The sequence below is a fragment of the Apostichopus japonicus genome, chromosome 8 (genome assembly GCF_037975245.1).
Source record: "Apostichopus japonicus isolate 1M-3 chromosome 8, ASM3797524v1, whole genome shotgun sequence".
Lineage (NCBI taxonomy): Eukaryota > Metazoa > Echinodermata > Holothuroidea > Aspidochirotida > Stichopodidae > Apostichopus > Apostichopus japonicus.
In genome coordinates, this window is record NC_092568.1 from 35,374,681 (window position 1) to 35,388,777 (window position 14,097).

Genomic DNA, 14,097 nt, shown 5'->3' on the forward strand with positions numbered 1-14,097 from the left:
GACGTTTGTATGTATGTGTGTATGTATGTATGTATGTATGTATGTATGTATGTATGTATGTATATGTGATCTTCCCGCAAGCAGGAACTCGCGAAAGAAGCCATGGAGGCTTATAGACTCGCAAGCTGACCGAAGCCAATCTCTCGGCACACATCCATTTAACGTCCATGTCGGGAAGTTGTTATTGAACAACACCCTTGCCAGACGACACACATTGCTGTCGGCGGGAATCGAACCAGGGATCTCATGACTGGGAGACGCCGGCGTTAACCACTAGGCTATACACTCCGCCGTACACTTAATTGTGGCTATACACTTGTGCCGATTTTCGTTTCATCTCTCGAGAGTTCTCCATTACTTCTTCCGATTGATAAGTGACTTACACGATAACCCTATGTATATGATATCGTACCTTCGGACTTACTTATAACCTTTGAGAAGTTTGTTTCGAACGCAAAAACGAAACAAGGCGGAAACTATTCTTCTGACTTCTTAATATTCCAAATAATATTGAAACATTTTAGTCGCGATGTTATCTTCGACGATTCAACTGTCTGATGAAGATGCCCTTGTGAACATTTTCTATCCAAGATGGAGGTTTCATCCACTTGGAACGATCACGTTTCCTCGTTGTTTGTCATCTTAATTGTGACGATTCTCATTAGTAACTCATTGTTTTATACTTGCCTACATCAAAGAGAGACGATTCAGAAAAGTCACGACTTTTTGGGTGGTTAGTTTTAATTGTACGGATTTACTGATTGGTTTCAGTGTCCCTATCTATGCTGCAAATCGATTGGTTCTCAGTGAGGTCACGTGCCTAGCAACCACAAAACGGCCCTTTTTTTCTCCCTGCGTTGGTTCAGGCCGGTTCCTCCATTGTTCATCTTATTTCGAATGCTGTAGACAGGTAAGATGACTACAATATACAATGGTTTGTGTGTTTTACAATACTTTGACCACTCCCAGTTGAGTTTTATTCACAATGACATGATCAATCGTAACTCAGATAAATGGTCTTTTACAATTTAAGGAATAGGAGAGTGGTAGTCCTAGGTAGGAGTGCGAAAACAAGGCCGGGCCCCTGCATGACAATAATGTCTCCGGCCCCTTTTGAAGTATTCATTAAATCATAGTATACTTATGGGAGCATTAAGAACAATTCTACAAAATGTTAATTCGTTTTTACTGTGTTTTCTTTTCCCTTTGTTAGTTGGTTAATTTCGACACTTGGCACTAAATCATCTAGTTCCTTCATATCCAGAGGAACTCACTTAGATATCTTCTATTACTTTAGGCCACTTGAAGTGCCCCTGCTGCAATTTTCGTCAGTTACATTCTCTACAAGTCGTATAGCTTTTTATTCGAACTGACCCTTTCAATCACCGAAGACCCAGCATTCAAGTGACTGGACTATATAGTCTAGCAGACAGGTCATTAGGTCAGATGTCCGCACAGTAGGAAAACATCATGCACTGCTATGGTCATCAAATAACATTTCTTCAATGCAGTACCAATTTGTCAATATTGGGGAAATGGTATATGATTTCTACCTTGGGTGATTTGGAGTTTATGTGAAATTGTGTCCATTTTTATTATGAAACATTGTATTAACAGTAACAATTAGGCCTGGAATAAGTTGCCGACGCCATCATCGATTTTATCTTAAATGAGTACTCCAGCCATTTAATATACTTAAAAGTGAATGTCTCGGAACCTGTAAACAAATGTGTAAAGAAAGTACCTGCTCTAAGATTTTAGCGATTTTTTGCTGTTGAAAAACACATGACACATCTTCAACTTCCTTTTGACTAAAGTCTCCTTAAATGGTAATGACTGACAAACAAGAATATTTCTTAACGCTTCCTGTCACTAATAGCGGCTGCTTGTAGTTTTATGTCACGTACACAGTATCACTGGTTGTCCATCATCATCCTATTTGAATCGTGGATACAAACTTTGTCAGAGGAGGGTCCAATGATGTACTGTATCGGTACATAAGAAAACACCGGTATGGGAAGTAAAGAATGCCAAAAAGCGTACTTAAATTTCCTTCTGTGTTACTTGATTAGAGCAAACTTATGTTAGCAGCTCATTTCATGAATAGAAAACTCCGGAGAGAGAGAGAGAGCGAGGGTCCCTCACTGGATAAACTCCTGTCTAGTGATGGACGCATTATACTAAGAAAATAATGCCTTTTTTTAAATCGTTAAATAATTATACTTTTTTTTAACTTTCCTTTCATGTACATTGCATTCTCAATGCGAATCAGTTGTATTTGACAACCAATCAACTGCAGCCATCGATCTCTCATCCAAATGGTTTAAATATCACATAAACTAATGCTGGTGCCAGTGGCGGAGCGTACATACAGTCAGGGGGGTGGATGCCCCCCTGACGGACTCAAATGGACTGCTGACGCCCTTTTCAGCTTTTTACTTATTCGCGATTATTGACTATTTTTATTGTGCTCTCATCTACCTATTGACATTTGTCACATTTCGTTGGTGTAATTTTCTGACAAAATGCTCTAACCGCTATTTATTCTTCGTTTATCTGCAAATTAGCAAGGCCCGGAAAAGGTCATTTCCGGCGATCTACAGAGTATCTTTACTCAAAAAAATTCTGTACGCTCCTCGCCAACCTGTGGTGGCGCTCCGCTTAGATAGTGTCGAAAGCGCCCCTACATAAAATTCTCGCCCCCTTGACCAATACCCCCTAGCTCCGCCACTGGCTGGTGCCACAATTGGGGAACTTGAGATAAAATCATCCGTTGGAAAGAAAAATGAGAGTCGCATGGTGTACTCTTAGCTCTAGCGGAAAGTGACGAAGTTTATTGCGGAAGTCAATGGAGCAATTGACTGTGGTAGGACTTCTGTTCACCAATTAATTACTCAGAAAATTGAAACCAGTAAAATAATGGAAAAAATTTAAAACGTTGCCTGTAAATATCTTAATTTAATGTTCAGCACTGTTTTTAAGGAAGCGGTTAATAGATCGATCCTATCCTTCACCAGTTAAGAAACTAACAGTTACAGATATTTATCCAGAAAATCACGTCATAATCAGACCGACTCCGACGTGAAGGTGACTTCAATAGTCGTTTAATTTACCATAGGAGATTTGGATGAGAGGCTGCAAGAAAACACAAAAACATATCATATCATATTTTTTTTTTTTTATTTATTCGCATTTTTTATCCAGGGTTGCTTATTCAGCAAAAGCTGGTTTCCAATAAGGCCCTGCTTTTTACATTAAAATATCATATCATGTCATATCATGTCACGTTACGTCACGTCAGGACATGTCATGTCACATAATATCATATCATATCATACCATATCATACCATACCATACTATACCATACTATACCAAACCATACCATATCATACCATATCATATGATATCATATCATATCATATCATATCATATCATATCATATCATATCATATCATATCATATCATATCATATCATATCATATCATATCAAATCATATCATATCATATCATATCATATCATATCATATCATATCATATATGAATATCATATCATATCATACCATACTATATCATATCCATATCATGTCACGTTACGTAACGACATGTCATGCCTTGTCATGGCTTGTAATATATTTATGTATGTATGTGTGTGCGTGCGTGTGTGTGTGTGTTGGGGGGGGGGGCGTTCGTAGATGAGCGGGCCGGATTCATGCTTTCCCAATTTAGATCTATTTCATGGAAATAATGTCAAATCATTGGTTCATGTTATATAATCCAGGTGTTCCTGGCATAACATCAGGTCAGTCCTTCCTGACGTAGTTTGACCATTATATTTTTAAGATGACAAAAAACCCTGGTGCCCATCCAAAAGTTCCACTATTCCAGAAGAACGTACTGTAAGTGTATGTGGGTATGTATACATAATCACTTGGTTTTCTTTGGGGAGGGGGTGTTAATGAAGCATTGAGAAAGTTTTGAATACTTGAATCTTCTAAGTTCTGGCATGACAAATTGAAGTACCGTATTTCCATACTTACTTCCACCACAAGTCAAAAGACACTCCTCTTCCGTCGCGAAGTTGTTGGCATTACCCTTGCATCCTCCGTAAATAAAGGGGATGCACTCGTCATTTTGAAATGACCATCTTTCAAAGTGAGCCCTGCACTTACCAGGCTTAAGGGGAAGAGTACAAGCTAAAACATAATAAAATAAAAAACAGGTTTTAGGTCGATATGTATAATAAGAGTATGTAACAAGTCGATTCATCCATAAAAGATAGAATAGAAGTCAACGTGCCGAGAAAAGTTTGAATTCCAGTTGATATTAACTAACTCTATCAGACCATAGTTATTTAAAAGTTTCTCGTGGGTTGTAAAGGGGAAAGCAGGGGGGGGGGGGTTCCAGGGTTTCAAACAAGAGAGGCCATGGTCATGGGGTCATGAAGCCGGAAGGGGCTCTGGAGGTCCTCCCTCAGGAAAAAAAAGGTTAAAACGTGAAATTGTGTATTCTGGGGCCAATTTAGGCTATTAATCAGGTCCATAATTAGGACCTGATTATAGCCTAATTATGTTGTCCTAATAACTATTTTTAATTGTTTGTGGAGTGGGGAACTGCAAAAAAGGGTGTACACCACACAATGCACCCCCCCCCCCCGGATCCGTGCCTGTTATAATAACGTTTCGTATTTTACTTAAAACCATATATATATGACAATGTAGAGATATGAAACCAGAAATAACACCAACCGCAACTGTAACAAGTAATAATAAACAACAATAGTAACAACAACAATAAGGACAACATAAAGAAACATGCGGACAATAGCATTCCCAAAACTTGACTATACACAATGTATAGCAAAAATCATGTTTACAGGTATGCACATGTCTTTATTTTCCAGCATGAAAAACGTCAGTTTTATACTTTCAATATATATATATATATATATATATATATATATATATATATATACCGCAACCACACGAAGTCGTTTCGCAACAAAAAATATGAAAAGGAGACAGAACTATCCAAGCATATCTGGGCACTGAAAGCAAGGGGAGAGACTACACTATTGAATGGAACATATTGAAGAAATCCGACACACACCAACGCGAATCAGGATCATGCAATCTATGCATGGAAGAGAAGCTGGGCCATAATAAAATCAAATGACAGATGCATCAACAAAAGAACCGAGCTGTTATCACACTGTCGCCATGGCAACCGTAAACACACACGCCTGAAGCCGAGATAGCCTATGTTGTTCAGTTGCCTGATGATCGGTGCGCGAGCCGTACCCGTGAAACTCCGAGTAGCAGTATGATGATAGTTTAGTTAAGTATATTATGTGATATGTATATATATATATATATATATATATATATATATATATATATATATATATATATATATATATATATATATATATATATATATATATATATATATATATATATATATATTTTTTTTTTTTTTTTTTTTTTTTTTTTGCGTTACGTTGTGAGAAACTGACGAAATGGTCTGTGTGTTGAACTATTTAATTGTGTCACTTGAATTTGGTAAAAAAAAAAAAAGATCCAAAAAACAAATTCATGCCGCAAAAAAAATACAATCGAGAATTATATCAGTTTTTCAACGTTCTGTAAAATATCAAACTTAATTTTCTGCCTTTATTACGTCGCCCTTGAACACAAACAATGTGTTTTAATTTCGTGACCATATTGAGATAGATGACAAATTCTTGAGCATATGCAAACGAAAAACTTCAAAATACTGAAAACACGAAGCATTAAAAAATATCTTTAAATATGAAAATATTGGAAATTAGTTTTTATATACTGAATTGAAAAAAAGGAGGGAGTTGGGGGGGGGGGGGGGGTTCGTTAAGTTTCTTTCCAGACCACGTTCGTGTTGGATGTACAAAGTAAATAATACGAAAAAAATGCTTCTCATAAAGAAACAGATTTTTGTCACTTACGTTCCTGTTCACATTCCACTCTTCTCCGATTTTGATAAAAGTCCGCCGAACAATCACAATAATTGGCTCTACATTCAGCCGTTGGGACAGCTGCACAAAATGCAAATGCACATGGATCTACGAAGCAATTCAATGGCGAACACGGCTGCGATCGGCCTGTAATAAATAGGTTTAAATCGACGTTTTTAACTTATGTTTTATGGCGGTCATTTAGCGGTAATGCAATGGTATATATGTATATATAGCATGCCAATTAAGAACCACACAAAAAACAGGCGCGTGGTTACTACGGCCTTCGTACAATGTGAGAGGGCAAAGCCAATTTTTCGATCCATTTTAAATGTCAAAGCATTAAGGTATATTAACGCTTGAATTTGATATGACTTTTCATGACACCTATTGGCTCTACCCTCTGTAACGATTCGAATTTTAGGGGGAGGGAGGGGGGGGTAACATACTGCTATCGTCCGTTCTGGTGAGTATAGTAAAAGGGGATGGGAGGGGTGTTTAAGGTTGTACCGCACGTACATGTTATATATTTATGTATACTGTACACTAGGTTCCTTAGTGATATTCTGCCTGCCAGTGAGGTGTGTGTGGGGGTGGGGTGGGGGGGGGGGTGGGGGGGCTGACTCCCAATGTTTTTTCTGTGTTTTTATTCAAGACGGCAATCAAGTTCCATACAATGCAACGAGACTTCAATTGTCAATCACTGAATCAAAGTTGACTCGTTCAGAGAAATCTCGTCCAATATAGGCTCAGTGTGGCTAATAAGGAAGCCCCAAGGAATAGCATATCACGACGTGCTATAACAACTATGAAAACTAGCCTATCCGGTATCATATATATTTTTGAATTGAAAGGCCGTCCTCATTCGTCCCCGGAAATTTCTGGGCTATTTTCGCGGGAGGGGGGGGGGGTCACTCTTCCCCCCTAACTGGTTGCATCATTGGACGAAAATCACAAAAAGAGTCAACTTCACAAAAGCCAAAACATTTTATTGTTGTATTTACTGAGTCAAATGAAGAAACACATATACACGCGGAGTGTATAGCCTAGTGGTTAACGCCGGCGTCTCCCAGTCATGAGATCCCCGGTTCGATTCCCCGCCAACAGCAATGTGTGTCGTCTGGCAAGGGTGTTGTTCAATAACAACTTCCCGACATGGACGTTAAATGAATGTGTGCCGAGAGATTGGCTTCGGTCAGCTTGCGAGTCTACAAGCCTCCATGGCTTCTTTCGCGAGTTCCTGCTTGCGGGAAGATCACATATACATACATACATACATATTGAAGATATTTATGTGCCAAGCAAGCAGTTCCTTCGACTTTGAATGTGCACCTACAGACCTACAACGGACTTCCAGCCCAATCACAGTACAAGATTGAATCACATGATAATACGGACCAATCACTCACCAGCAACTTCTTAGAAATCAAAGGCAACGTTATGAAAACGAAAGGTAATTTGCATAATGCAAATAGGCCTAAAGAGTAACCGACGAAATTAGACACATCGTAATTCACTTGCTAACATCAATAACAACTGTTCTTGCTTGTATAGAATCATTATCGTGAAGGAATTAATTGCTTTTGCTCACCATTCAACACAACTTTAATTCACAGAGAACAAACAACGTAGTGATTAAAGACGACTATTTAAACTTCAAGCACTATTATAAGCGTTTTGCAGTTTTGTGAAATAAATTTTGGGTAAAATACAACGAGTGTCATTTACTTATTTACGTCTATTCTACACACAAACAGAGAAACAGGAAAGACCAGCGACGTAGCCAGGAATTTGAAAGGGGGGGGAGCACTTTTTGCGATTGATATGGATTTTCAAAGTTGTAGGCACGACTATCTGAGCGGAGCGCCACCATCGGTTGGCGCGGAGCGTACAAGAAAATTTTTGGTTTTACAAACCCCCCAGATGGCCGGAAACGGCCCTTCCCGAATGTTCATTCTGGTTCCCTGGCCTCTTGCTAACTTGAGACACCTCATTCAATATCACTTTTAAACCCAAAAAACAAACGAGTTAAAAAAGTACGTAATTCAATCATACATAATGTATTAACATTAGCAAGGTACACAAGGGCGGCGGAAGTACTTTTAATCTGGGGGGGGGGGGGGGCACCGACGTCAAAGGGCACTTTGCAGAAATTCGATTGGACTGATGCAGCCTGACTTTTAGTACCCTTTATAAATCTTATTGTATTATCTTATTTGCGTATACACATCACTCCATCAACGCCCCCCCCCCCCCCCCCCGTATTAGTAGTCTTACTTTTCAACTTCTGATACTTGTAGATACAAAGATAGGCCAGAAATGTCTTTGATACAACCATAGCCAGTAATTGTCTTTGATACAACTGTAGCTAGTAAATGTTTATCGAAAAGGCTGTTTTGGAACTTGGAACGCCGATCGCGACAACAACAGGCAACAAAGTGCTGCAGCTCTATACATATGAAGTCTGTTAATCAACGATAGGCTTATTTGACTGTGGAATGTTCTCAACTGAAATTTTATCTGCGTTAACGGGTTCTTAAGTAGATGTTAAAAACTGACAAGATCGTATCCTAGTCTTTTTCGGCGGGTAGAGTATTGAATGAAACGGCACGCGATATGAATGACAGCCTAGATGACAGAAGAATAGGTCACCTAATTTAGCCATAATCTTGCTACGTTCATTTCAATAGTTTTTCCTGTCTAGACTCTTAAACTCGTCCAGCAAGCTTATGGATTTGAATTATGGGTGTTCTAATAAAAAAGATAACTTGGCCAAAAAAAGTGTAGGCCCGGGCCTACAGTGCTACATACTGGCTACGCCCCTGAGAGTTCTAAATTAGGATTAGATCTCTTACTGAAATATCGCTAACCTAATAAGGTGATCAAGAGTACAAGTGTATGTAGAAAAAGGGCACATTTTTAACCTGAGGAAAAGTGGGGGGCACTTGCCCCCTGTGTCCCCCGGTTCCGCCGCCCTTGAACGTACATGTACAGAGTAGTCTTACTTTTCAACTTCTGATACTTGTAGATACAAAGATAGTCCAGAAATGTCTTTGATACAACTGTATAGCTAGTAAATGTTTAAGTTAGCCTAATAAGAGAAGGCGAGAGCTATCCGACGATTGCCATCTGATGCAAATTTGTCAAGTGTTTTCTCAACTGAAATATTATCTGCGTAAAAGGTTTCTTAACTACATGTTAAAAAACTGACAAGATCGGATCCTATAGTCTTTTCGGCGGGTAGAGTGTTGAATGAAACTATCGTGCTACATACTGGTTACGCCCTGATCATATGATATCATTATCAGCAGGTTTTGTTTCCTGTTTAAATTCTTTTACATGTTCTTTTACATAATATATCAGAAAGACAAAAATAGTGCTCTTTTACAATTTTTCCAGTAGGATGATTCTTGTTTATTGTCCAATGCCTGGACTTTAATACATTTGACGAACTTAACTGATGGACAATATAAACTTTCATATTTTGTAATACAGCCAGATGTGCAGTGGCCTAAAAACAAATATCGTTATCGCAGTGTATTAGCAGTGTAATAATTATTTATAGGAAGTGCGTATCACGTACGATTGCTAGCTTAGCTTCATAACATGCTGTTCGTGCAACAAGTTAGGACGACTCATTGAACGCACGTTGTCGACGTTGTTGTGCATACAGTCCGTGACATTCCATAGAGTGCGGTTAGGTCGGCAATATGTATTTTATTACGCAGTGGCCAACTGTGTGCTTGTAATTGGCCATAAGCTAAATTTAGCTAATTGCATCTGCCAAACTAAGTAAGTGTCAGTAGGCGTGAATGTTACTACGATTACAATCGAGTTAACGGAGCTGACGAGTATTCAAGATCAAAAGAGCACTGACAACATACCATGCTAAAAAACGACAGTTTAAAAAAAAAAATCGACACTGAAAGGGGGGAGCGGTCGCTCCCCCTGCTTCCCCCTGGCTACGTCCCTGGGAAAGACAGGTGGGAGAGAGGGACGAATAGATGCAAAATGTAAATAATTTTCTGAAACAAAATATCAATGGCAGAAATCTTTCGCCCCACCCCCCCCCTCCCCATCCTTCTGTGGAGAAATTAAATTAGCCATTCCTTCCTGCTTATAAAAGACAATTATTTCATTGGTAACATTTGCGAAAATGTTTTGCTGATCACGGTTAGGATGAAATATAATTCTTTCTAAATTTGAAAAATGAAATTACACATGTCTTAAAGGAAATGATTATGACGTAACATCAATTGAAATATGGAAAGAAATACGAACCATAGCTTGTAGGTATTACTAGGAGGACAACCGTCCAGGCCAGATAAGTAATGCACTTCATCCTGTACGCTGAGTGTCTATGAGATATCTGGTTCGTTACGTTTTCTTTCAGTATGTCTTTATCAGCACTTCAGAACTAGTTCCTGAGTCTATTAATATGCAACCTCTTACTCGGGTTTCACTCAGTTTGAATTTCCATATTAAAGAGATATGTTACAAGGTCAAGGGACTTCGTCTTCGTTTTGTTCTTCGTTATAAAAGTTTGCTCTCTGTCGATACAACGTGTCAAAATTATTTTGATTATTTAAAATCCAAACAAATGTTGTATTGTGGTAGGAAAAGCATTTCTCCGGAGACTAGTACATAGCGCTTAAACCAGTGGCGGAGCTAGGGGTATTGGTCAGGGGGGCGAGAATAATCTGTAGGGGCGCTTTCGACACTATCTAAGCGGAGCGCCACCACAGGTTGGCGCGGAGCGTACAGACATTTTTTGAGTAAAGATACTTCCTAGATCGCCGGAAATGATCCTTTCCGGGCCTTGCTAATTTCAGATAAACGAAGAATAAATAGGTGTCATCGCCATTTTGTCAGAAAATTACACCAACAAAATGTCACAAATGTCAATAGGTATTTAATGGCGCAATAAAAAAGTCAATAATCGCGAATAAGTAAAAAGTGGTAAAAAGCTGAAAAGGGCGCCAGCAATCCATTTGAGTCCGTCAGGGAGGGGGGGGGGGGCATCCGCCCCTCTGACTGTATGGACGCTCCGCCACTGACTTAAACGCTATAGTTATCACTGTAGATATCTGAGTGATATACTATTCTGCTATAAGATTGATATCATGTTATAGTATGTGTAACCTGCGGTCAGGGCTTTTGCCAGTGTCATGAAACTCGTATGTGAATGCAATATGAAGTAAAACAGCTTTTCATTTGTTTCCTCGGTTCCTATAATGACCGGGTATTAACTTCCTTTAGAGTATGGGATATAGCTTGGTGTGTTTCGAATTTTGGACTTTTTCACTTTCAACCAGATTCACACACGTTACTTTTATAATTTCACTGGAAGAGTTTGTTGTTGGTTTCAGGTGCATCGAGGTATATTGAGCGTATCAAACTGTTAACGGTATGGTATAGTATTTAACGGTATGTTACAGTACTTTCAGCGGCGATTTTGTATCAATTGTATGATATGAATATACCGTCAACTGTTTTCAAAAGTACAGCAAAAAGAAACGAAAAACGAGACCGGAATTAAATTTGGGTCAGATCGGTCTGTGCACAGAGTCGCCTATATATGGGGGGGGGGGGGGGGGGGGGCAATGGGCAGAGAAGATAAAAAAAATGAAATATTTGACCGATTCGACCAAAAATATTTGGGATATCTTTAAGTACAAAATTCGTTTGTTCCCTATTCGTTTATTTTCTTAATTAGAAGTTATGGCAAATAAAATATTAATTAATCCAGGTTCATGAAAGTGATCTGTTAAATGCACTGTAATGCGCGTGAACACTGCATACAAAAATCATATGTGTAAAAGTCCGCATCTTTATTACAATGTAAAATATAACACTCGATTCGGTTGCCTCATAGCCATGCGGTGGAAGGCCCCAAATTGATAGTACCTGGTCCAGAGAAAGATGAACACGTCACTGCATACCATAGCAGTTTGTGCTGCGTTTTACTCTATGCATGGAGTAAGAAAGCAACAGAGAAAAACAGCTTTAAGTATGATTCAATATGTAGATATAGGATTACAACCCGGTTCCTATATTATCAATTATCTTTTTTATTTCTCGTCATTTTTATCACTTGTTTTTCTCTCCAAGTAGCAGGTAATGGAAATAACACAACCTTCAAAAGATGATGGAACTAATAGGTATCATTTGTTTCTTCTTTCAGTAATTTAATATATCTGTAAAATTTGATACTGTAATAATATATCGTTCTCCATCTACCAGCTTATATTATTATACGTATGATAAGTAAACAATGGTTAAATCTAACCATCAATCGGTTCAGTCGGTTAAAGGGGTGTGGAGATAAGGGAGGCGAGGTTAGGGGGGGGGGTCCTCCTGCATGAACGAACATCTGCAATGTACGGTGTTAAACCTAGCGTCCTCAATTCCTGATCACGTCTCCAACGTCAATGCTTACACTTTTATCCAACACATCTATCATATATTTTTGTTTGTAAGAAATAATAACACACCCTTTTAAATTCATATATATGTTCTCACTTTCCAAAATTTAATTTCAGTTTATTATTACTATTTTTTAATTATCTCAAAACGGAAATAGAATAAGAAAGGATTGTATATAAAAAATTAGTTTCAACAAAAAAAACACATCAAAAAGGTGGGAAATCAAAAGGATTTAATATCACATAAAATATGACTAGAATAAAGAATTCTGTTTGACAAGTCATTGTCATTTGTCCTTTTCATGTCTAATGTTACGTTTGGGTGTGCTCCGGCTCATTTAGTTTGGGCTCCGTTATTAAATAGGTACAATGAACAACAGATAAAGAGAAACTCCAGACATATGAGCTTATGAGCCAGACATATGAGAATATGAGCTTTATTGCTGGAGTGTATCTGAAGTACACTCTCTGAAGTCTGGAATCTTAGTCTTTTACATATTAAAAAACAACAGTATTTAAGTCATTTCAACTTCCTGTGAGGGGGCGATAACCTCTCTGTGACATAAACTCTTGGTCTTACTTATAATTACTAAGGCACATGGAGATGACCATGACTAACCTTATTTGTAATACACATGAGATGCAACAGGTTGTCATCTGTGGGTCAGCATGAATAGTCCATGGAATTAAGACAAAGAGGGCTTCTACGAATATGATGTGGGTGTAGGGTGAATAAGTCATGAACAGGAAGTAAACAGTTACTCTTAAGACAAAGAGGCATGGAAGCAAATGTTTAAAGTAATAGGATGGGGATATAACTACATACTACATTACACTAAACTATTGCTTATTCATATTCAATTACATACAAACAATGATACGAACCTATTACGTCAGTATGTATTTGCATACAAATAAAACTACCCTTTTTCATAGAGCGTGAACACTCAGGTACAAAAATATATGCTTCTTTGATGAATATCAAGTAAATACTCAAACACTTCTTTAACAAACAAAAATAAATAAAAATAAATAAAAAGTAAACCTATATTCTTAACAGCTCTCTTCATACACATAGTTGTCTCTCTTAGACTTAATTGCTTTCAGCTTTTCTGTCAAAAGGTTATTTATTTAAAATTTAAACTCTAAACACATGAACGGAGACATAAACGGAACTATTGACATTAACATACATGATACACATACTACTGATGAACATCTCGAAACAGCGTAATAAAATAATATTCATTCATTAGGGACTCAAACATCAACATGTTGATGCCAGTATCTGTATCAAGATTAATGACTTGAGCAAGTCTAAAATTGGCATCCTAGTAGCCACTAGGGATACCATTTTCAACATTCTTCATTGAATAATTAACTACATTGTTAAAATGAAATTCAATAAGTACTGTTACATTCTACAGTAACTTTCACCTTTTTACTATGAATTGGAAATGTAAAAGTTTTCGAATCCAGACATCACACACAACACAAACATGAAATCACATAATTTTTAAAGCTTTGAAATCCCAGAAATGAAACAAGACTTTTCTTAGTTTCTTCTCTTCCCATTTTGGTGATTTACAGTGGGGAAGGGGGGGAGGGAATGTGTTAGTTCTTCAATTAAGCAGCTCTACAGCATAAGACGAGGAGGGGGAGGGAGGGAGGGGGGATATTTGGGT

General features: G+C 38.1%; 2 protein-coding genes across 2 annotated transcripts in view; one reads left to right on the forward strand and one right to left on the reverse strand.

Moving 5' to 3' along the window:
• Positions 1 to 14,097, forward strand: part of LOC139971773 (tRNA (guanine(37)-N(1))-methyltransferase-like) — a 40,821-nt gene continuing 26,724 nt past the window's right edge. Inside the window, exon 1 of the mRNA XM_071978506.1 lies at positions 1 to 910. The gene's annotated coding sequence lies outside the window, so the exon portion shown is untranslated. The remainder of the gene's footprint in view (positions 911 to 14,097) is intronic.
• On the reverse strand, positions 2,939 to 10,421 carry LOC139971777 (uncharacterized). Its single transcript, XM_071978511.1, has 4 exons — positions 10,269 to 10,421; positions 5,979 to 6,134; positions 4,039 to 4,194; positions 2,939 to 3,135 (listed from the first exon to the last, which is right to left on the reverse strand). Exons 1-4 carry the CDS (start codon positions 10,327 to 10,329, stop codon positions 3,110 to 3,112), a joined length of 399 nt encoding a protein of 132 aa, XP_071834612.1. The 5' UTR covers positions 10,330 to 10,421; the 3' UTR covers positions 2,939 to 3,109.